General features: G+C 46.5%; 1 protein-coding gene across 2 annotated transcripts in view; it reads right to left on the bottom strand.

Annotated features, from left to right (window-relative positions):
* The window catches only part of KIAA1549 (KIAA1549 ortholog), a 115366-nt gene extending 92007 nt beyond the window's left edge, over positions 1–23359 (bottom strand). The window contains exon 1 of one of the 2 annotated variants that reach the window (XM_031454529.2): positions 23179–23359. In XM_031454529.2, the coding sequence (XP_031310389.2) occupies positions 23179–23329 (151 nt within the window). In that variant the 5' untranslated portion in view covers positions 23330–23359. Of the gene's footprint in view, positions 1–20915; positions 22473–23178 lie in introns of those variants that run through there. The other variant, XM_064487326.1, reaches the window with a different exon arrangement.
* Between the last annotated feature and the right edge of the window lie 673 nt (positions 23360–24032).

Below are 24032 nucleotides of genomic sequence, written 5' to 3'. Positions count from 1 at the left end.
TAACGGGCTGCTTTAGCAAAACACATCTACTCTAGTCTAAAAATGTATTTCTCACCCACTGAAATTTGCACTCTTGCTCTTATCAATCTTCTGTCACTTTATGATAATCATGAGAAGATTGTTGGTTCCTGAAGAAGGGTTCTAGACAGTTCTACAAGGCTTTGAAAAAAAGGAAAAGGGTCACCCTTTCTACATGAATCACTGGCAAAAAAAAAAACAAAAAAAACAAAAAAACCCACAACAAACAAGCTGAAAAATCTACAGTGAAAAACAAAAACATGAAAGAAAACATGAGTGAAATAAAATGAGGAAAGTCATCTTAGGGAAGAACGTAGTGCTACATCCAAATGGGGAGGTTATGTGACTCACATTCCCAAAAAGAGAATCCATGGGAATTTAATTAAACATTTTCTAGAAATAAAATTTTAAGACCTTTTCCTGTAACATTCATAAACTTTCTCATCTACTTTCCACACAACACAAATAACACACACAATGAAACAAAATAAAGACTTATTTCACATCTATTGTGATTCACCCATTCAAAGGCCCATTTTCTTCACATTCTAAGATACTTGAAATGAGGGTGCATTTGCAGCCAACGGTGTATCATCCTTTAAGTGGCAATGTTTTTTCTTCATGATTTTTCTTCCTCAGAGGGACAGAAAATAAATGGTACATCACAGTATCAACAGCACCTTAGCTTCAGCGAGCTATTACGTTAGTAATCAGCAGTAACATTACCATATGCAAGGCTTTATGCTAGCAAGGGGCCAATAATCTAATCATGGAAGCAGGATGTACACAGAAAAACTTAAAGTAATAATGATTAAAATTAGCTCCTAATAAGGGGCTGCATGTAGCATGGATGCAGTAGATAGAATATGCCAAGAGGGCATTCATGCACTTGAACTCTACCAGTAAAAATTAGCCCTGACCTTTGCTCTGCAGGTGGCCAGAATTCAGCAACCGGGGGAAGCCTGGACAGGTGCTGCCTCTGGGGGAAACAGCATGAGTAAGGTGTTAAGGACAGAACACAGGGCCTATCTGGGGCAGAGTTAAACTGGGTCAAGTAGGCAGTTCAGGTGGTCACGAAATGGGAGATGGGGCGGACGAGGGGGCTGGACTACAAGGACCTGAACTGTTCGACTAAGTAGTTTGGAATTGATTGAACAAGCTGGCCTGGCAGCCTTAACATCCAACCCCTGCCAAGCGCAGGCTCCCGGCAACAGCCAAGAGAAACTCCCCAGGCGCCCGTCCTCGCCAAAAATGGTCTGCTTCCTCCCCGACGGCTATCAGGGAATCCCACTGCCGCTGGGACCCTCTCCTCCCAGAGGATGCTAGGGTTGGTTTTCCACTTCGGTTTCCCCTCCAGATGTGGTCTCAGACCACCTTTCCTGAGTTGCCGAAGCTTCGGCCTCTCCTGGGAGGGATCTGGACCTCGCAGAGCTACTGAAGCCTCAGGGGAAGGTGGCATTAAGCAAGAACGATAGGAAGACTCACGGAGCAGTGTCAGGGGCAGGTGATGGGGGCTACACGGGAGCAGGGAAAGCAAAGCAGCAGCAGATGCAAGGAGCACCTGGAAGGCAGGTCCAGCGACCAAGGGCAGAACAGGGAGAGAGCAGAGTCAGGAAGCATTGGATCCGCGACGCCCGAGAGGCTGACGGCACCACGGGGAACAAGAGGAAAGACCCCTGAACAGACCAGCCGGGACCTACTAGGTCACCGCACCTGCGGCCCTCCGCTGAAGCGCCCTCACGCGGTTCCTTCATGTCCTCATACAGACACTGATGGACCCTTCCCACATGCCGGTGACAGCACCAGACCTCTGGGATCTGGAGACCCTGCCCCGACCCTGAGATGCTCCTAGTCTGGTAGTAAAGAGAATTAAACGTTAAGTCACTGTGAGAGTTTCCATGTGAGAGGTTGAGCCGTTCTGGAGAGGGACAGTGGTGATGGCTGCCCAGCAGTGGGAAGGTACTTCATACCCTGAAAAAACCACACACTGAACAGTGGCTACAGGGTCAACCAGAGGTATTTTCACCACAATGCCAATCGATCAATCACTGTAAGACATGGTGGGAACAGTCAAATAGAGACGATGAACACAGCTGTGGCACAAAGGAGGGCTAAGAAAGAGGGGCTTATGTAACAAAGGACAGACGGACTGGCCTGGGCTCTGAAGGATGAGCAGAGCAGACGCTCCAGAAAAGAGCCTGTGTTCCCCCAGCTCCCACCCTTTCATCCCCAGATCACACCATCAGTCCCTCAGGAAATAACTGTGCTGGCTGCTCACATGCCCGGTGTGACCAAGATTCCCAGTGCGGAACACCTTCTGACTCCTGGGCTCTGGACCTTGGAGGGTGTGCAGAGGGTAGTGACCCCTTTATGGGTGAACACCTGTTTACAATGAGATGAAAAGAAGATAACCAGACAACACGGCTGGGAAGAAACAATAGTCCTGGCCAGGTATTCTCTTTCAAGAAAATTGCTGAAGTATATGAACTATAAATATGTTTCTAAAATCCCAAAACAGAGGGCGTATTTTGGAATAGTTATTCTGAAAAGCATTCTGGTTTACACACACACACACACACACACACACACACACAGGGTTATTACTTTTTTGACCCGTTACTCTCCTTCTATAAACTCATCCTAAAAGAAATATGCAGAAGCTCAGAGGTCTACATATAAAGAATTTCTTCACAGCCTTGTATAGGATGGCAAGGATGTACCAACAAAGATACCAAACTAAGAATGGCTGGAAACAATTTTGCTCTACAAAGGATGGATGCAGCTATACATCCATCTAAAAATATTTTAAAGAATATGTTATAGTGTGGAAAATGTTTACAAGAAAATGAAAATTGCAATATGGAAAATTATACAGATCGTTTGATCCTATTTTATGAAAAGTCTATTACATATACCTGTATGCACATTTTTCTAAAAGATGAGAAATACACATATCAAACTGTTCATGAAATGCTGTGGTTATTATTAGGTGGTAAAAATAAAGGCGTTTATTTTCTTCTAAATATATCTCCACACTTTCTAAAGAATATATAAAATAGAGTATTATTTATAATCAGAGACAAGGAAACTTTTCTTACCCTAAGACAGAAGGAATCAATGATATGTAGGAAACTTGGATATTGACAGAATGGACATTAAAATGACATTTAATCATCCACGGGGGTTTAAGTTCAAGGACTAGGTCTGGGACAAAGACTCAGTTTTGAGGCTCAAGTTTATGGAGGTGACTCCTGAAGCCAGGACACTGATTAAAATCTTCAAGAAAGAAAAGAGGATGTGAAAAGGAGTTCTGAGTTAGGAATCAGGAGGAGGGAGCAGACATGTGGCAACGAAAGAGAAAAGAAGTTTAGCTTTATGAAGAGGCTGAGGAGTCCACGGTATGGGATTCACTGAGTCGTTATTCTGGTTCATTCAATCATTCATATAATCATTTATCTATCCAGTCATTCATTGACAGGATCATCCCTTTCTTCAATCATTCATTTGAGTAGTCAACAAACCTTACTGAGGGCCAGGCGTGGTCCTAGGTGGTGAGGACACAAAGCCAAGTAATGCATCACTTTTCTACCCTCGAGAAGCTTCCTATCTAGTTAGAAACAAATATTGCACAGAGCGGTCAGTGCTATCATAAGGGTGCATGTGGATCAATGGTGTCTAAACCAGTCTGGGGTTTCTGGAAGGCTTCCTGAAGGAGTGATATCTGTTCTGAGATTTTGAGGGGAGAGGAGAATCAGGCAAATGAGGAAGGGAAAGAACATTCTAGCAGAAGCCATAGCAGAGGGATGGCATGTGCAAAGGCACTGAGACATAAAAGAACTCAACACTCTTCCCCTTGTGGGGAATGACCATACAGCCGGAGTGGTGCGGTGGAGAGGCAAGGCAGGAAAGAGGGGAGGGGTGTTGACTGTTCCACTAAAATACTCAGATTGAGAAAAACGAAGATTGAACAAACCAGGGACACTGCCATCTGTGGCATCACATTGCCCTTCTGACCAAATGAATTTAGTGAACACGCCAACAAGGAAGAGAGCCAAGAGGCCCATAAAGGAAAAGACAAGCAGAAGCCGAAGTCAACTGTTAAACTTCAGCCAACTATCCTGTTCTTGCATGTAACTCTAGACCCCATTCACATCCCATATCACTTGCTGTCCCCTCCTTATCTCCACTGTCCCTCCACTCTCTCCCTTACCCACGCTCTACCATTCAGCCTTCCTTCCCCAGGTTCTCTCCGAGCACCCAGCCACTTTGCTATGGGCATGTACTCACAAGTGTGTCTGTATTTCCATCTCTGTCTTGTCGGTCTGTCTATCTCCTTGTATGTACTGCTATTAACCTATACACTTGCACACATGATGCTTCTTTATGTACTCACGTGTCTTCATGTATTTTGTATTTGTGAAAATGTCTGTTAATACATATTTGTCTTTCTTCATCTCTGCCTGAGTGTCTTCCTCTGGAGTACATGTTTATCTGTATGTGTGTGTGTACAGGTGAAAAGATATGCTGACAAAAATAGACATGTGGACCCATGGAACACAATAGAGAGCCCAGAAATAAACCCACACACCTATGGTCAATTAATCTTTGACAAAGGAGGCAAGAATATACAATGGAGAAAAGACAGCCTCTTTGGCAAGTGGTGTTGGGAAAGCTGAACAGCTGCATGTACATCAATGAAGTTAGAACACTCCCTCACACCACACACAAAAATAAACTCAAAATGGCTTAAGACAAGACACTACAGGGGGGTGGAGTATAGATCAGTGGTAGAGCGCATGCTTAGCATGCATGAGGTCCTGGGTTCAATCCCTAGTGCCTGAATTAAAAAAAAAAAAAAAAAAGACAACACTATAAACTTCCTAGAAGAAAACATAGGCAACACATTCTCTGACATAAATCTTAGCAATGTTCTCCTAGGGCAGTCTGTCAAGGCAGTAGAAATAAAAGCAAACATAAACAAATGGGATCTAATTGAACTTATAAGCTTTTGCACAGTGAAGGAAAACTATAAACAAAGTGAAACAACATCCTATGGAACAGGAGAAAATGTTTGCAATCAATGTGACGGACAAGGACTTAACTTCCAGAATATAAAAACAGCTCATACAACTCAACAACAACAACAAAAAACCCAATCAAAAAACAGGCAGAAGACCTAAACAAACATTTCTCTAATGAAGACATATAGATGGCCAAAAGGCACATGAAAAAATGCTCAATATCACTAATTATCAGAGAAATGCAAATCAAAACTACAATGAGATATTGCCTCACACCAGTCAGAATGGCCATCATTAAAAAAGTCCATGGACGATAAATGCTGGAGAGGGTGTGGAGAAAAGGGAACCCGTCTACACTATTGGTGGGAATGTAGTTTGGTGCAGCCATTATGGAAAACAGTATGGAAATTCCCTAAAAGACTAAAAATAGACTTATTCTATGATCTAGCAATCACACTCCTCAGCATATATTCAAAGGAAACTCTAATTAGAAAAGATACATGCACCCCAATGTTCATAGCAGCACTATTTACAATAGCCAAGACATGGAAACAACCTAAATGTCCATCAACAGAAGATTGGATAAAAAAGCTGTGGTATATTTATACAATGGACTACTACTCAGCCATAGAAAATAATAAAATAATGCCATTTGCAGCAACATGGATGGACCTGAAGATCGTCATTCTAAGTGAAGTAAGCCAGAAAGAGAAAGAAAAATACCGTATGATACCACTATATGGGGAATCTAAAAAAATGACACAAATGAATTTATTTACAAAACTGAAACAGACTCACATAGAAATCAAACTTATGGTTACCAGGGGGGACGGGAGGGGGTGGTGAAGGGATAAATTGGGAGTTGGTGATTTGCAGATATACACTACTATATATATAAAAACAGATAAACAACAAGGTCCTACTGTATAGCACAAGGTACTATATTCAATATCTTGTAATAGTCTATAATGAAAAAGAATATGAAAAGGAATATATATACGTGTATAACTGAATCACTATGCTGTACACCAGAAATTGACCCAACATTGTAAACTGACTATATTTCAATTGAAAAAAGAACGTGCTGAGCATAAGTGGGCATGTGACGCACACATGGGCCACAGGAGTGGACATCTGCAGTTTCAGCCTGCCTGGCGCCCGCTCCCCCAGTCTTGCTTTGCGGAACACTCCCTGTACCAAGATGCCCATTCCTTCGTGGCCAAGGGATAGCCCAAGCCCCAGGCTCTCCCTCCAGAATCTGAATCTTGAACAGAATAATAATAAAGGTTGAAATTCACCTTGTTGGCAATACCCTAAAGGAACAGTCTCGGACTCTGAAAGCCTGGGTCTGGAAGGTACACACCCTGGGGCATCTTGCCAGGGCCACAGAAGTAGAAACTGACATATATATGAATATTTATACAACTTCCCAGCTGTAAAGTTCTATGATTCAGCAACTATTTTACAGCCTGTCACATACTTTCCATGACAACGGCTTTGCCTGGGATTATTTTTAAAACTATTTCTCTGTCCCGGGTTCAGCTGATTGCTGCCCCAGTGTCCCACCCACTACTCTTCCTCCCCAGGTCCAACACGACCAGTTTCTGCCTAACAACCCCTAACTAATGGGGACGGCAGACACTTCTGGATCACTCAGCAACAACCCAGTCTGACCTGAACAGTGTGGCACAGCACAGAACCGGTTCCTGTCCCGGAAGCCATACAAGTCACACTATTAGAGAAACACAGATGTGTTTTTGCACTATGGCCAAAAGTTCTAATGCATAATTTTTTAACCAAACAACATGAGTTGTATTATAAAAATCTGGCGTACTTTCATTTATTCCCTCTTGGCAATTAACCTACCATCAAAACTAAAAGACTACCAGAAAGCATGACTGGAAACAGCTAGAAAAAGCACCGCTGAGCCATCCATTCACTCACTCACCTACTGGTGCGAGACACCACATTGGGCCCTATGGGATTTGTGTCCAGTGTGGAAAACAGGGAGTGAGCGTGTGTGGTGGAGAAGCCCAAACTGCACAGCGCAAAGGGTCTTTGTATTTATTTCCCAAAAAAAGCCTGCAATTAGAACCCAGACTTTATAAACAGAGAAAACGCAATCATTGTTATGATCGCTTTCACCTTGGCATTCGTTTTCAATTATTTCAGCATGAAACATGTTTTGAATGTCTGGCTACAAAATAAGATTTATTTAAATTTATGTTCAACTAGAAACATTTTGTCCTTAATTAGAGGATCCATTAGCAAACTTCTTTATAAAATTATGTAAATGTTACTGTCAAAGAATTATAACTTGGTAAATTCCTAAGAGATGAACTGCAGGGTCAAAGGATGTATGATGACAGAGCAATTGTGTAGGGAACTGTGCCTCTGAACCAGACATGATCTGTCTTTAAACCCTCAAGGATGAACACTTTTCAACTCCAAATGTCATGGCTGTGTTGTATCAGGTCAGTGCTCAGGACTCAAGGACTAAGATAGGAAAGACTGCCAGTTCCCTGACATGGATATGATCTGGTCTGGATAGAGGCTTAAAAAGTTAATCTAAGACAGGCTGAATCAAAGCAGGACTTAGAGTGATGTCCCAGCCTCAACTGGTCAAAGGCTCACGGGGCTACGAGGTTCAGGAGAAACAGAATGGACTCTTGGAACTCCAAAGCATAGGACAGAGTGCAAATCATGCGTCAGAAAACACACACTAAAATGTTTCCCATCCCAGCAGCAGGCTGAACCTCCCCGATACCCAGGCTGGAGCCCAGGCTGCAGCCCAGGCTGCAGTGGCCGGCACGTCACAGGAGTTTATCTAGAGTTAAAGCTGTTCCTTCCGGATGGAATATGCTTCTCTCAGGAAGTGCTTTCTAAGGTCCCGTGGGACTAGAAAGACATGTGGCGGTGCCTTCTGGATTTTCCAAAGAGATGAGACTGTTACGGAGATATACTCCTATAGCTCAAAGTCTCCAAGAACATAAACGATCAGAGTGCTGGGCAACTGCAGACCCCATGCAATACAGGCCAGTCAAAGAGATGGACGGACACACAGGGCAGCCTCTCCCTCAAAACCCTCATAACCATTCGGGCCATCATCACAGCTTGAAGAGCAGGGGCCCTCTCCCACTTCCTCCCTGTGAGCTGGGGGACAGCCAATGCCCACCAAAAATAGTGAGTCTCTTCTGGGGGCAAAGAAGGTGGATGAAATCCCATTCTTAGTTGTCCTAGGAGCTGTCTGAAGACTTGATGTTTGGACTTGAAGGGTACATGAAAGAGGCACCCAATTACAGGTCAAAACACACCTGTAGTGTCAATGTAGGGAGATTTTTTTTTCAAATCTATGATGGAAATGCTGCTTTTTGAGAGCTACTCGGGAAATCTTGTGAGACGGGCACTCACAGCAGCTGGAGAGAAGAGAGATCTGTTATCCTGCTACCATGAGCTGGAAGAGCCACTCGGGGATCAGTCCCACAACGCGCCTTTTCTCCCTGACAAGCCTGCTGCAGAAACCCCCACCAAGGGGACCAGGGGAGGGTGCTGCTGTTCACAGACCAGCCTCATCTCCACTCACCTCAACCACTCACAACACTTCACAGCTTCCTGCTTTACTCCTTCTGCTGTGATCCACGGATACGACGATCATAAACCACCTTTTGCACGAAGCCCAACCTGCTCCTGCCCCATCGCACTGAATGATGACTATCTCACCATCAAAAAGCAAAAAGAGGCTGGAGAGGGGGTAGTCCAGTTCAGTGATAGAGTGTGTGCCTAGCATGCACGAGGTCATGGGTTTGATCCCCAGTATGTCCAATAAGATAATAATAAACAAATAAACCCAATTACCCCCCCAAAAAAACACACAAAAAAATTTTAAGATTAAAAGAAAAAGCAACTGGACATTAAGTTCCTCAACAGCATCATCGTCCCACCCGTCACCTGCACCCACTCCCTCCATCCCACCTGCCTCAATGGAAGAGGCACCATTCTTCCTGCCTGAGAATGCACTGGAGTTTGAACCCCTCTTCTCCCAGTTTCTAGCTGGTTGGTCTACGGTGAGCTACTTCATCTCCTGTAGATCAGTTGTCTCACCTGCAAAATAGCTCCTATTCCCTCCTGACCCTTGAATCTGGGCTGGCCTTGTGACTTGTTCTGACCAACAGAATGCAGCAGAGGCAACATTCTGGTTGCTTCTTTGGGGAAATTCTAGGTCCAGGATCTTAAAAGAACTGTCAGCTTCTGCTTCTTCCCTCTTGGAGGCCTGCTGCCAAATTTGAAGTCTTACTACCCTGAGACCACTATGTTTTGCGGAAGCCAAAGACATGAGAAGAGCAAGGGAGGGTATGGGGAAGAGCACTAAGATACTAGACATGTGAGTGAAACCCTCTTGGACCTTCCAGCCCAGTCCTGGTACCAACCACATGCAGCCAAGTGAGTGACCTCAGTCAAGGCTGCATGGGGCAGACGAATCACCCATCTGAGCCCTGTCCAAATTCTGGATCCATAGAATCATGAGAAATAATGTATCATTACTGTTTTAAGCCATTCCATGTTGGGGTGATTTGCTATCCAGCAACAGGTAACTAAAGCAATGCTCCCCTTCAGCTCTAAAAGAATGCTCCATTTTACATCCCATCTTAAAACAAACTATCCCACACAGTTCTTCGATCCTACATTTACCACCAAGTACTGACTTTGCATCACCACTGAGGTCCTCTCTCATAGCACTTAGCACACTGCTGGGTGGTTATTTATGTATAAGACTAACTGGATTGAGTTTCTTGAGGGCCATGACTGACTGCCATATTTATCTCAGTATCCTCACATCTAACATCATGCTCAGCAAGTGGCAGTGAGTGCTCAAAAAATGTTAGCTGAATAATGCATGCAGGAATGAATGAATGAATGAATGAATGAATGAATGAATGGGATCTTCGTACAACTGGTCTACCTGCAGATATGCATTCCAGCGCTGGAAAACCTGACACAAAGATAGAAGAAGAAAACACAGGAATTAAGAAAGCAAAATTTCTAGAACCAGACAAAATTCAAAAGGTGCTGGAAAGAGAGAAAGACAAAGATCAGCACGGGGGAGTCAGAAGCCACAAGATGAAAACCACTGAGACTTGGGGGCTGTTTCTGCTGCACAACTCATTTATCCCGACTGACAAAACACCTATTCTACAAGTGCATGTGGTTTCATGCTCGTGGGGAGCTGAACCTTAAACTGGAAGAGGGGGAAGAGGAACTTCAAGGTTATAAATTGAGCAAAGTCAAAATAAATTCTGATTTAAATAATACAGAGCAATGCAGGGAGGGTACAGCTCAGTGGTAGAGGGCGTGCTTAGCATGCATGAGGTCCTGCGTTCAGTCCCTAGTAACTCCATTGAAAATCAATCAATCAGTCAACCAACCAACCAACCTAATTACCTCCCCCATCAAAAAAAAAAAAATATATATATATATATATATATAGTACTTTAAAGAATACAGAACAGTTTCAGGCCCAGGACTTCTGAAAATTATTTAAAAGGTTAAACTTTAACACCAGATCCAAGCAAGAACTCAAGGTGTCAATACACTGTGCTTTATGAACTAAAAAGACTCAAGGGGCGTATAAAACAATAGAAGCAGGACAGCTTGGTACACTGGTTGGGTTTCAAACAAGGTATTTATTTTAAGGCATCGACTTTTTCCCACCAAAATTTCAAAGTTAATAAGAAATTGATTTTAAACCGGCGGTATACACCAATTTATTAACAAAGAGGATGCATTACAACCACACACTCTGTTGTCAGAAACAAACCACAGAAAAACAGTATAGTTGAAACAAAGTAGAAATATTATCAAAACCACAAGGATGTGATCCGGGACACAGTAAGAGAGGAAATGCAATAAGAAAATGTCACTTGGTATTAAGAAAAATACTATCTCTGTGCTGGAGGACATGGAATATGGGTTCAGAACATGAATTTTAACTTTCTGAAATCTTCTGTTCTTAAAATTTTTCATTTTTAATCTGCTTAAATAAAAAAAAAAATGGCACCTTCACATAATAGTGTAACTTTCAAAAGCCTGTTTCCTTCATTTCTCTTAACCAGTATTTGGTGAGTACCTTTCTCTACGTGCTGGGCTTCCGACGTGCCCTCACAGCCAGGACTTCTGACACAGGCAGGGGGCTGCTCAGGGGCCACAGATGACTCTGACTGCAGCTCTGGTCCCACAGAGCTCACTCTACTGAGTAAGCAAAGCCTGTGAGTGGGCATTTCAACAGTGGAGATCATATAGAGTCATTCTCTAACATGGACCCAGAGCAAAGGACATCTCCAGGGTTAGAAGGACTCTTTTACTAGTTATGTGACCTTGAGCAAGTTTGTGGACCTCTCTAACCTTTCTTTTCCTCATCTGTAAAACGGGGACAATAATGGTGCCCACCTCGTAGAGTGTGCCCACCACGCTATCTGGCACACGGCTAACACTCTGGAATTATTGGGTATTATTCCCAGGTCAGCCCTGAGATTTCTGCAAGGGAAACCAGGGAAAGAAGCACAAAGAGGGCCTTGATTAAAGGCCCGAGTTAACAAGCAAAAAAAATGCAACTTTCAAGGAGATATTTTTTACCTATGAGTTTGGCAAAGGTAGTAAGGATTGGTAACAGCCTGTATTCTGGAAGGGTAGACGCAAAACTGGCATTCAGATTCATTGCTAGAGAGAATGCTGATTGCTTCAGCCTTTCTAGAGAGCAATTTGGCAGCAAATATCAAAATTTAATATATGAATACTGCCTAGTCCAGCACTTTTATTTCTGGGAATTTATCCTCAGGAAATAATTAGAAAAGTGTGTAAAGATAGATGTACAAAGATGCTCATGGCAGTGTTTTTTATCACAGCAAAAGCTGAAGGCAATATAATTATCCACCAATAGAGAACCAGTTAAAGTACAGAACATGCACAGCAGCGAATAAAATCATGATGTGGATCTATATTTCCTGACACCATAAAGGTTCTATGATAAAGTGTGAAGTAACAGAAAGCAAGTCAGCCAACAATACACAGAACACGACACAGTTCCTTCGCATGTCTGTGCTTGTACGCGGCAGAAAAGTCTGAGAGGAGAAATACCAAAGGGTCACAGGGGTTATCTCTCAGTGAGGGGATCCAGGGGATTCTCACTTTCTAACTTACATCTTTCTGTACCATCTGAATTCATTCAAGGTGCAATAAATTTTACGTGTTAAGCCTCATCACATCACTCCTCTGCTAACTCTAACTCCCTGGGGTAATGACAAGTTCTGTGACCTATGACCCCACACTCACTTCCTCCCACACCTGAGCTCCTGCTGCCTCCCCCCTCTCCCCCCTGCTCTGTTTGGGGCCCACTGGCCTCCTTCCCATCCCAACACTAGGCACACTCCCACATTTAAACTGGCTGCTTCCTGTGCAGGGAACACTGTCCCCCCAAACACCTGCCTGGCTTACCCCCGGCCTCCTTCAAATCAGAGTAAACATCACTGTTGAACCATGACCCGCCCCCAAATTCATATGATGGAGTCCTAAACCAGAGTACCTCAGAATGGGACCTTATTTGGAAATAGGATCACTACAGATGTAATGAGTTAAGATGAAGTCTCACAGGAGGAGGGTGGGCCCCTGATCCAACGACTGTCCTTAGAAAAAGGGGAAACTTGAACACAGGCACACACACAGGGAGAAGGCCACACGAAGACTGGAGTCACTATGCCACACACCAAGGAACTACCAGAATTCAAGAGAGAGGCCTGAACAGATCCTTCCCCTGTGCCTTCAGAGCAAGGCCCTGCAGACCTCGATCTGGGGCTTCCAGCCTCCAGAACCTTGCAACAATAAACTTCTGTTGTTCAGCCTACTGGGTTTGTGGCACTTTCTAATGGCGGCCCGAGCTAATAACGCAGTCACCCCCTCAGTGAGGCCTCCCTACCCACCCAGATGAAAACTTCAATTCCTCACTCCCAAGCCTTTATCTGCCCCATTTCTTCAAAGCACTTAGCACCTAGGAACACACCATACAACTAACTTTGTTCACTGATGTATCTCAAGGGCCCAGCAATGTCTGCACTCAAGAAAGATTTGCTGAATAGATAACTCAGAACAAAACAGATAAAGTCTGGCCTGGTGGAGCTTACTGTCTAGTGGAGGGAAACAGGGAACTAAACAGACACATATAAGACGGTGGTAAGTACGGTGGAGACAGACCAAGCAGGATCAGGTGCAAGCAACTATGGAAGAGGCTGCTGTTTCTTTAAAACAGAGAAGGCCTCTCTGATTATGTGAGATGTGAGCAGAGACCTGAAGGAAGGGGTGTAGTAAACCATGTAGATAATATGTGAGATAAGAATGTTCTAGGCAGAGGGAACAGTAAGTACAAATTAGTGCAATGAACACATACCATTTTTATAATCAGGGGAAAAAATAAAGCCATTGTAATCCTGAAAATGCACAAAAATATTTAAAAGCCTAATTCCAACAGCAAGGAAGAAGAATCTGGTTCTATAAATTCTTAAGACTATCCAGCCTCTATTCAGGCCCAGGGTGAAAACTCCAACCCCTTCGGAGCCCCCAGCCCCCAGCCCCCGCCCCCATCCTATCCTCCATCAGACGGCTTTCTCAACACAAGGATGGTGAGGTGAGGTGGGGTGGGCTGGGGTGGGAGGAGGTCCCTCCTGCCCTGCCCTAGACCACCGTGCTCCCAGCTCTGATGAGCATTCACTTCTGCTACCCCACCGGCTTGTTTCCACGCAGCCTCACTTTAGTTTTTTTTTTTTTTTAATAATTGTAGTATTTTTAAAACCCCACATAACATACAACTTACCATATTACCCACTGTTGAGTTCACAGCTAAATCGTGTCTGATATATTCAGTTGTTGTTTAACCAGCCTCCAGAACTCTCTTCATCTTGCAAAACTGAAACTCTGCACCCATTAAACACTAAAGCCCCCTTCCCTTCCCCTACTCCCAGCCCCCGGCAGCCACCACTTGACTTTCTGTCTCTGTGACTCTGACAACTCCAGATGCCGCATATAAGTGGAACCACGGAGTACTTGTCTTTTTGTGACTCATTTCACTCAGCATTAATGTCAAGGATCATCCACGCAGTAGCATGTGTCAGAACGTCCTTCTTTTTTAAGGAGTAATAATCCCCTAGCATGGAGAGACAGCATTTTGCTTTTCCATTCATCGGCCGATGGACATTTGGGTTGCTTTCACCTTCGCCTCAGTTTTAGCACCTGTTTGCTTCAACTACCTCCAGGTGTGTCTGCAATCTTCGGTGGTCATCGCGAGATCAGTGCAGGGCAGCCCAGGACAGGACGAAAGTTCCCCCAGGCCCTGAGGGAAAGCACTGAGCAGGAGCAGTCCTCTGAGTTACACGGCCAGCCAGACACCAGCCCGGTTCTGAACCTGCTACTGCTCCTTCCCTCAGTTTCCCCAACCAACCAGAAACCTGGATTTTTTCAGTTAAAGACTCCCCACTCATAATGTAATGACCAGAAATCCCAGAAATGCACCCAACCTCAACAACACACTGCCTTGGACAGAGCTTCTCAAACCTTAGTGTGCAGACAAGTCACCAAGACGTGCCTTTAAAAGGCAGATCGGTAGAACTGGGGCAGGACCTGACTGCCGTTGGAGCCAGCTCCCAGGTGTGCGGCCACTGCTCCACGCACCGCACCTGCACCTAGCGGCTTCCCACCTGTTCACACCTGTCTCCTGCGCTTGGCCCAAGTTCCCCTCGAAGCTGGCTGCAGAAGATGGCTTGTGCTGTGTATGTGAGGCCTCCCCCTTTGAAGGCTGCCAGGCAGCATTTACCCAGGGTTGACAGCAGCTCTTCAGGTCGATTAACTTCGGAGCACCCAGAACGATGGTGAGGAGGGCTTCCTTCCACCGGCCCGAACAAGAGCCAGAGAACAAAGAGAGGAGGAGGGAGAGTTTCCCGGCGGCCCCACGGGGCTGTGAACACTTGCCAATCACTGGGAGCGAGGAGCCTCCAGGGCCCCGTCCTCCCGCCAAGACGTGCAATCCCTGACCCAGGACCGCTGTCACCGCTCATTCTCACTCAGGCTCAGGGCCGTCAGGGCCGCAGGAAAGGCGAGCGGAGAGCGCCGCCTGCCCTACTACCCAGACCGGCCTTTCCCCTTCAGCGGGGCCCCTGCACCACCTGGCAGTTCATTCACTCACTCGCCTCCTCTCAAGCTCCTCTGGAAACCAGGGGGATTTTCTCCGGCTCCCACTCCCATCTCACACTCACCTCAGAAGATGGTCTCACCTACCGCTCTCCACCGCCAGGCCCCGCCCCCCCGCGCAGCCCCGCCCCATCCCTCACCTCCTACTTCTCCCTCCGCTCTCCTCCTTCTGAAGTCAATCCCTCGTCTCCTGCCCTGGGCTCCCCTCCCCTCCGAACCCTGGAGAGACTTGGCTCCTGCCCTCACTGCCTCCCTTTCCAGCAATCTCTCTCTTCCCCTCCAGCCCACCCGTATCAGCTGATGCGCCCCTACTTTCTCACCTGCACAGGAGGCCCCCCCCCTTGCCTTGCCCCCACCCTTCCCCTTCCCCTTCCCTTAACCCACTGCCTGACTTCACTCCTTGAAAGGTCACAGCAGCCACCACTGCCCGAGTCAGCCCTCTGCAGCTGCTGGCCGGTCACCGCAAAGTACACCCTCTCTGCTGCTGACCCTCGGCCAGAGGAGGGTGAATCTCAGTCTTCAAATCATTTCACATCCCCTCTCTTTTTGGCCCTTTTCAGCACCAACATTTTGAACACTCTGCACCTGTGTCCATTTTCTCATGAGCCCACACATCGTAGATCCCCACTTCCACCCCCGCCAGAAACCAGTACTGAGAGCAAAGGCTATCGACTCGGACTTGGAGGGTCAGTAAAACCAAGGGGAGCCCATCCAAGTGTTTAAGCAAGAAGTGGCGTGACCAGATGTGTTTCTGAAAGGACCTCCAGCCTACGGTGGAGGATGAACTGGATGGAGGCCATGTCAGTAACCAGGGAAAATATGATGGGAGCTTGAACGGCACTGGTGGCAATGGTGATGGGGGAGGACAGAATAAAGAGCCATGTCCTCTATCACGGCCATCATCCGGTCACTTCCCTTCGTTCATCAAGGACTCAGTGCCCAGCTCACGGTCCTCTCACCTCACTCCCGGCAAATTCACCATCCACAGATTATTCACCCAAAGCCTGCATTCATGTTCCAGTCCAACAACTGACTCCCATAGCCATCCCACCCCTGGTTCTTAACCAAGACCAAAACCAGAGTTGGTCCACTTCTAAAGCCTTAATCCCTCCAGCCCTCCCGCTACCTCACTGCTAACACCCCTGCTCTGGTATCTTATCCGGACCCCCTTTCTCAGTCCTTTGCCCACTGTTCCATCCACTGCTTCCCTTCCTTCCTCATCCAGCCCAGATTCCACACCGCATCATCCCCACCATGTCTGATCAGATCTCTCCAATCCCCCCGGCTCTTCTCTGCCCTGCCTTCACCAACTCTGACTCAAGCCAACCGGCCACCTTCCTGGCCACATTTGACATGTCAGATGCTATGGGACAAATGGCGTCGCACACCTACTGGCAACATTGCATACTTCCATCACCTTAGACTTCACTCCCAACCTTCCACCAGTCCCCTCAATTCCTTCTCCCAATATCATTTCTCCCCAGCCCTCCTATGGTGAGCCTGCCTGCCCACAGGAACTCCCTCACCTAGGGCAAATTATCCTTCAGCTACTTCTAGTCTTCCTTTACTGATTCTTTCTTGAAGCCTATAAACATGACCAAGTCTATTACATGTTTTAAAAACCTCCATCGACCCCAAGTCACAATGAAGTTACAGGTGGCAAATCTGGTCACGTCACTTCCTCCTTGTTTAGACATTTATGACGGGGGTGGGAGTGGGGATCTAGGATGTGGGGGCTCATGAGAAAATGGGCACAGTGGGTGCAGAGTATTCAAAACCTCATCACACGTAAGAATCATGTGAGGAGCTTACTGAATATCTTCAAACTACAAGACCTCAGACATCACCTATTTCAGCAGGTCTAGCGTGACTATGAGTCTGGGTTTTTAACAAGAGCCCAGGTGATTCTGATGAGGTGGCCCTCCCACCACTCTTTGAGAAAGAGTTTAGGGTAGCAGCACTGGACACGATGGACTGATATGAAAACACCCCCTCCCCAGCTTTCACAACACTATTTTGTCACGACAGTCATTTTCATTTGTGGGCTCCTCTTTCTCTTCCTCTGTCCTTAATGTTAATTTCCTGGGCCTCTGTCCTTGACCTTCTTCTCTTCCAACTCTATGTGTTCTCCTTCAGTGGGGTCATCCAGGTCTATCACTTCAACTACCATCAAACGCATCCACTTAAACTTTTTTTAGCACTGGGTCTGGGATGGATGGATGACTGGGTGCATGACGGATGTCTGTGATACTCAACAGTGTGAAGAGCAGGTGCGGCATGAGCACTGGCCGACAGGAAGGGGTGCTGTTCGGAACAGAGTCCCGAGGTTCCTGCTACGCTGAGCAGTAACCCTTCAGCTGCGAGATCTTGGGGGTTGGGGGATGCTCAGTAGAGCAGCTCTTTAACAACTGGTATGGTAGCATTTCAGAGTCTTAACAACCAGCCAAATGTCCATAATGCATGAATGGGTTATGAAGCAGGGCAGATTGAGAGAATCATTCTGTTGTGAAGTTGCCTGGTCAAGTGGAATAGGGTTCTTATACACCATTCACAGTGACTCAGTCCCAAAGGCAGGTAGAGCCCAAGGTCTCTGAAGAGCTGGACTAGCTCCAGCATAGTCTGGGCTGACTCAGGCCCTAACAATCCAACACCGCTTACTCCCAGAAGCTTGGAACAGGAGGCAGTACCTCTCAGGCCCATGCTTCTCAAACTTCATGTGTGTGTGCAAAGTCATTTGGGGGTCTCGTGAAAACGCAGGCTTTGATTCAGAAGGTTTGGGGTGGGACCTGAGACTCTGCATTTCTCACAAGTTACTAGATGATGATGATTCTGCAGGTATGTGGTCCACACTTTCAGTAGCAAGGTTAGATTTTCACTAATGAGGAGACAATGCCTAAAGCACTAGCCACAGCACTAGCTTACCCCAAAGCGTTATCAACAAAGATGGGAAAACGGACAAGACAAAGAGATAGAACAAGAGAGAGCAAAATATGTGTCCTGGGGGTCGGGATGCAGGTGGGAAGAGTAGAGGAGGATTTTTTTTAAAGAAAAATTACATGCAATGGTCTTCAGTAGGTCACTGGGCTAGAACACCTATAGGACAGTGAGACAGTGACACTCATCAACATTCAGTAGAAACAGGACAGTTACTGTCTATAACAGGGGCCTTTGAAATGTAAGAGCTAAAAGGGAACTTAGAGATAATCTCTGCGACCCCTCTGTACAATGATGAAAAAAAAACAGGACAGTGTATCCCACCCACAGGAACACAGCAAGTCATCAGCTGAGAAGAGCACACTCGGGTTTGCTAACTCAGTTCAATGTGCTTTCCAACAAACCATGCTGCCTTAGCACATGAAAGAGAAATCATGTGGCTGTGAGTTGCAGATGAAAGGTAGGTGGGCACAACTTGGAAACAAATTCGATCAGTGAGAATAGCATCTTTCTATCTGGGAAAATCAACCTAGTGTAATTATAATTACAGTAATTAGCTGCCTCTAGCACCCAGGGCACTGAGAGAAAACCTGTGGCTCCCAGGTCCCGGGTGACTTTTAACAACCCCTGGCTGGGTTCTGTTTTCAGGATTAAATGAGGCATTTCCTGACGAAGACTGCAGCAGCTGTTCCCCAGTGGCCAGGAGGTGAGGATTTAAAATCATGTCCTCTACGCCCTCTGATTCCCAGCCCAAAGAGAACCAAGCAAAAAAGATACAACAAAAAACAGTTTCAACGTCACGATTTTAAACTGATTGTTCTAATAGTGAACAGATTGCCTGATATTAAGTGGTATATCCCTAAAATGCCATTAACTTTCAATTACAGGTTTATGGTATCTGGATCAGTGTCCCAAAGGTGGAAGTGCCTAAAACTCAGCTGTGAACTTGTTAAAAAGGAAGATTCCCAGTTACGACCACCAAAAATTCTACTGTAGGTCAAGGGTGAGCCCCAGAAATCGAAATTCTTAACAAGCACCCCAACATCCCCAAGGGACGCTGATGTAGGAGTCTAGGGTTCACACCTTTGAAACATGTATCTAAGTCTCTGTTTATAGGACACTAAATCACTCAGAATGTGTAACAAATATTCATCTCAAAATGCTAATCACAATGCATTAAGATAAAAATGTAACATGCCATTAAGCATAAACGCAATGAAAAAAAGAAAAACAAAATGGCAGATTTTGCTAATCAAAATAATCAAAACTTAGGAATTTCAAAATTATATAAAATTTAAAAGAAAATCCATTAGGAGAGGGAAAATGCAACAAAAGGGAGAAAAAATGGTTGCTATCTTTACTATATAAAGACTTTAATAGATGTATATCACAACAGATAAATAAGCAAAAACAGAAAATCCACAGACTACAAATACGAAATAAACAAAAAATATTCAACTCAAAAGTAATAAAAAAATTAAAGCAACATGTTACAAATTTATTTAACAATGATTTTAAAAATATTCAATGCTAGTGATGATGAAGTGAAACAGTGAGTTGTGTAAACTGCTCCAGTTAATTTCAGTGTTATAGCTTTACATAAAAAATTGATTCATTCAACAACCACCTACTAAGCACGGATCAGGCACCCAGCACACTGAACAAAACAGGCGAAGATCCAGCCTGGCAGATTTAAATTTAGATCTAAATTACTTTCTAAATTTCCTTCTAGAAATGTATTTTTTTTAAAAATCCCACACACGAAGAAATATAGAAAAGCCTTACCTACAGAGCTATTCATCATAGCATTATTTATAACAGCAAAAAAAGCTGGAAATAATAAAAGAACAATTAAGTAAATTATCAGGATAGAAACTGTTTTCAAACAGTGCTTAATGAATAGGGAAATGCTTAAGTTAAATACTGAGTGAAAAAAGTAAATACATATAATTCAATTTTCTTTTTTTCTAATGTTAACAAAAGAAAGACAAAACTGTTTACAGGAAAAAACTATTTCCGGTGTTATCTATAAGTTGCGGGATTATGGGTACCTGTTTTCTATACCTTCCAATAATTTCCAAAGTTATCAATTTCATAATAACTATTATTTTAAGAAAGACTTATCCCTGAATAAGATGAAGAAATGAGGCACAATTCTTTCTTTTTATATTGTGGATGGAAGTAGGATATCCTAAGAGCACTACGTTCAAAAACAAGTCCAAAAGATGACAAATTGTTTCCACAACAGTGAACTGTTACGACCAAACTTATAAATGTTTAAACGAACAAACAAAAAAGAGCACAGTCAAGATGCTGAATGAAACAGAAATAGACAAGAATCAATGAAACATGAAAATTTCAATAAAGACTGAACTAAGAGGACCAACTGGAAAGTGGACTCCATCTAACAAAAATTAACAAGGAAAGAGAATCCTGCGGAAAGAGGAGACAGTCTGCAGGCAGCCACGGAAGGGACTGCAGCCTAACCTAGGAAAGCCAAGGCAGGAGTGAGACATGCCACTTTCCGCCTAGCACCATGTACTCTTCAGAAAGACAACCACCACGGCAGGGTTCGGCAGAGCCTCCGCCAGCCCCACTCTGATGGTAAAAATACAACACTTCGGCCTGGGAGCCAGAGGGTCCTAGTGGCACAGAGACAAGACGTGGGCCAAACAACTAAAATGTAGCATCTCCCCAGGATCACCCACCACTCACCACACTCAGGTATCCTACATTAGGAAGCCACCCTCTATCCATATGGCTCCTCACAGCCTTCAAGTGGATCGGGACCACCTTTAAGAGGTCTTCCCTGAGGAGCCCTTTTACTGGCTGCCTTTCTTGCCTGGGGAGAGTCTGTGCAAGGGTCTGCACTCACTTATGTACTGCTTCGTACATATCCCCACTGGATACTTGAGGACAGGCACACCATGTCCTCCCCTTCTTCAGTTCCCATTCTCTGACGCAGCATAGAAGCAGCTGTGCAAACCAGAAGAGCCCAATACACCAATTAGTGAAAGGATGAAGCCTCTGCATCTGTGATGTCAGCTCTAGAGTGGAAATACAGTTAATTTCAAGTCTCCGGGTGGAATATTTGTATTGAGGGTTAAGGGGAAACAGGAACAGACTTGTAAAGAAGAGATAGTTATGGAGGGACACTCCAAACAGCTCCATTTATTTTATGTTTATCAAAAGAATTACTTACACCGTCCACAACATCTGCAGCATGTCCAGATGGCCACATTCACATGCGGAAGCTGTACAGAGGTTACATGCTGAGAGTTTGGAGTCAAACTAACCTCAACTCCTGAAGCCTTAGTTTTCTCATCTGTTAAGTGGGGATAATGAAGCCTCACTCACAATGTGATTGGCTTATGTATGTAAAATGCAGCACCTGGCATGCAGGAAGCACTCAGTAAATGGGAAGGATTAGTTTGGCGTGTCCCACAGCAGATGAGTCCATCAGCATCAGATGGGCTTTCTTTGGTGACTACAGAGCCAAGAGTACGCTTCATGATTATCTCTTCTCACAGAAAGCCCAGGGTCTCCTCCCCTCCGGACACACTGGCCAGGACATGCAGAGGGCAGGACTGAGACCTGAGGTGCTGGGTCAGGCAGAGCTGTCTGCATTCTTTGTACACTGCCTGAAAGAGACCCATTTTGTCGCCCCAGCTGTGGTGCAGCTCCCTGAGCAGGGTTCCCAGCTATGGGAAATCTATGAAGAGGCCTCAGGTGTGTATAAGTCCACAGGTCAAGAGCGGTAAGGAGAGGGGGAAAGTCATGACCCTGCACCAACTAGCCTGTGACCTTGAGCAAGTCACTTCTGTGTGTCAGTTTCTTCAGTTAGAGGAGCAATTCCATTCTATGATCACTGAAGTCCCTTCCTGTGCTTTTTTGTACCAGCCTCTATGTGGCACTGGTTATAATTCTGACAGTGAAGTCCAAGGGACACCTTCAAACGTGTTCCATTTCCTTCCAAAGCCACTTGGCAGTCCTCTGGCACTGCTCCCATGAGAAGGGAGGATCTGGAGTTGCTTCCATGACCCTCTGGCTTTGCTCAGCTCTGCACACTGCTCACTCCACCTTTCCTTTCCTGCCCCCAAAGTGGTCGCGTGTGTGAGCTGGGGCAATCACTGGCTTGCAGCATGTCAGCTCAGAGATGGTTTCCAGACCATCCTGTGTGTATGCTCGGGATGGACAAATAAACATTTCAGAGAAGCAATATGAATTAAATCATTTCCTCCACAACAAAACCCGCCCACGTGCTTCTTCATAAATCATGCCTCTTAATTCCATGCCTACGAACAGTCAGTAAACTGCACCTATTATAAAAACAACCCTCACTCCTTTCATGCCCTGACACTCAAGAATCACAATATTTTCACACTCTGTTGTACTAAAGCCTTTGCAGAAGTAATAGCAATAGCTATTTCCCTGGAAAGATTCATGGCCAGGGCGCTTTCCAAGAGATATTCTTTGACTGTTCTTTGTGTCCTGCGTGCACTGGGGGACACGGCCAGCTGCCTGCATCTGGGGGACGCAGGGTTACCCAGAGTAATACAATACTGTTTTAAAGCACACACACCGAATGTACCCCTTCGACCAGACAATAAACTATTTCCAAAAATTTGATGTAACCACATTCATATGGCCATGCACAAATACAATCCCATTGCCTGCGATGTTGCAGGAAAAATAAAGGCACATTGTAAGACGAAGCCACCAGATCCGCCTCGGACTCCGTGGATAACAGAACAGCTTTGCAGACCTTTAGCAAGATTGGCCGGAATCCGCTTGCTTTTTCTCTTTATTTTCCCCGTGCCTGTATTTGCTGGGCCCGAGAAGAATGGAAAAGCATCTCAAGAAAGGAGGGCGAGGGAGCGGTGGAGAATAAAAGAGGATGGGCGGGGAAAGCAGGATTTTGAAAATAACAGCAATAAAGGAAGGCAGGGTCGCGTCGGAGGGTCTCCGCGGTGCTTACCTGGGGCGCACGAGGCCGGCCGGGCAAGCAGCAGCAGCCAGAGGCCGGGGAGCAGCAGCCCCGGGCGGCGGCGGCGGGCGCGGAGGGCGGAAGGCCCGCGGCCGCTCGGCCCCGGGACCAGCGCGACCCCGGCGCGGGGCTTCCCTTCCATGGCCGCGCCTCGGCGTCGGCGCCGCGCCCCCGGCAGTCCCGACCGGCGCCCCGGCCCGGCCTCGCGGCTCGGCGCTTTCAGGCCCGGGAGGGGCGTCCGCTGTGGCGGCGGCGGCTGGGACGGGGCGCCGCGCACCGGCGCGGAGGGAGGCCGGCGAGGCGGGGGCGGGCCGGGGGCCGGAACCGCGGACGGACAGGGGCCGCCAGCCGCACGCCGACCTCACCGCTCCGCCCCCTTCGGAGCCTCCGAGCCGCTGCCCGGCAACGCGCGGGCCAGGGCGCGGGGAGGCGAGCACCACCTCCCGGCCGGCCGGGCTCCTGCCTGCGGGGCGGCCAGGCGGCGGGCGCGGGGCGCGGGCGCGCGGGGGCTGCGCGGCGCGGGGCCGGTGCCCGGCCCGCCCCCGGGATCCGCCTCCCGGGAGGGCACGCGGGAGCACTGGGCCCAGCCGACAGCCGGCGCCGCCCCGACCTGCACCGAATACCGTGCCCCGCCGCCCTGGTGGCCCCTTGCGTCTCGTCCCCAGGGACGCCCCGGGGAGGGAGGCCCGCGAGGAGGGGTCAGAGCCGGGAAACCTGGACAGCGCGAGCGCGGCGGGCCTCTCGCTTCTCCTGTCGCTCGAGTCTGTGCGGGGCAGCAGGTGTGAGGGGGGCGCCAGCGTTGGGAAGACAGCCTTCGGGGCTGCAGCGGAGACAAAGCAAAGGAA

The sequence above is a fragment of the Camelus dromedarius genome, chromosome 7 (genome assembly GCF_036321535.1).
Source record: "Camelus dromedarius isolate mCamDro1 chromosome 7, mCamDro1.pat, whole genome shotgun sequence".
Classification (NCBI taxonomy): domain Eukaryota; kingdom Metazoa; phylum Chordata; class Mammalia; order Artiodactyla; family Camelidae; genus Camelus; species Camelus dromedarius.
Note: the sequence above shows the minus strand (reverse complement) of the source record. Positions and strands in the feature narration are given on the sequence as shown.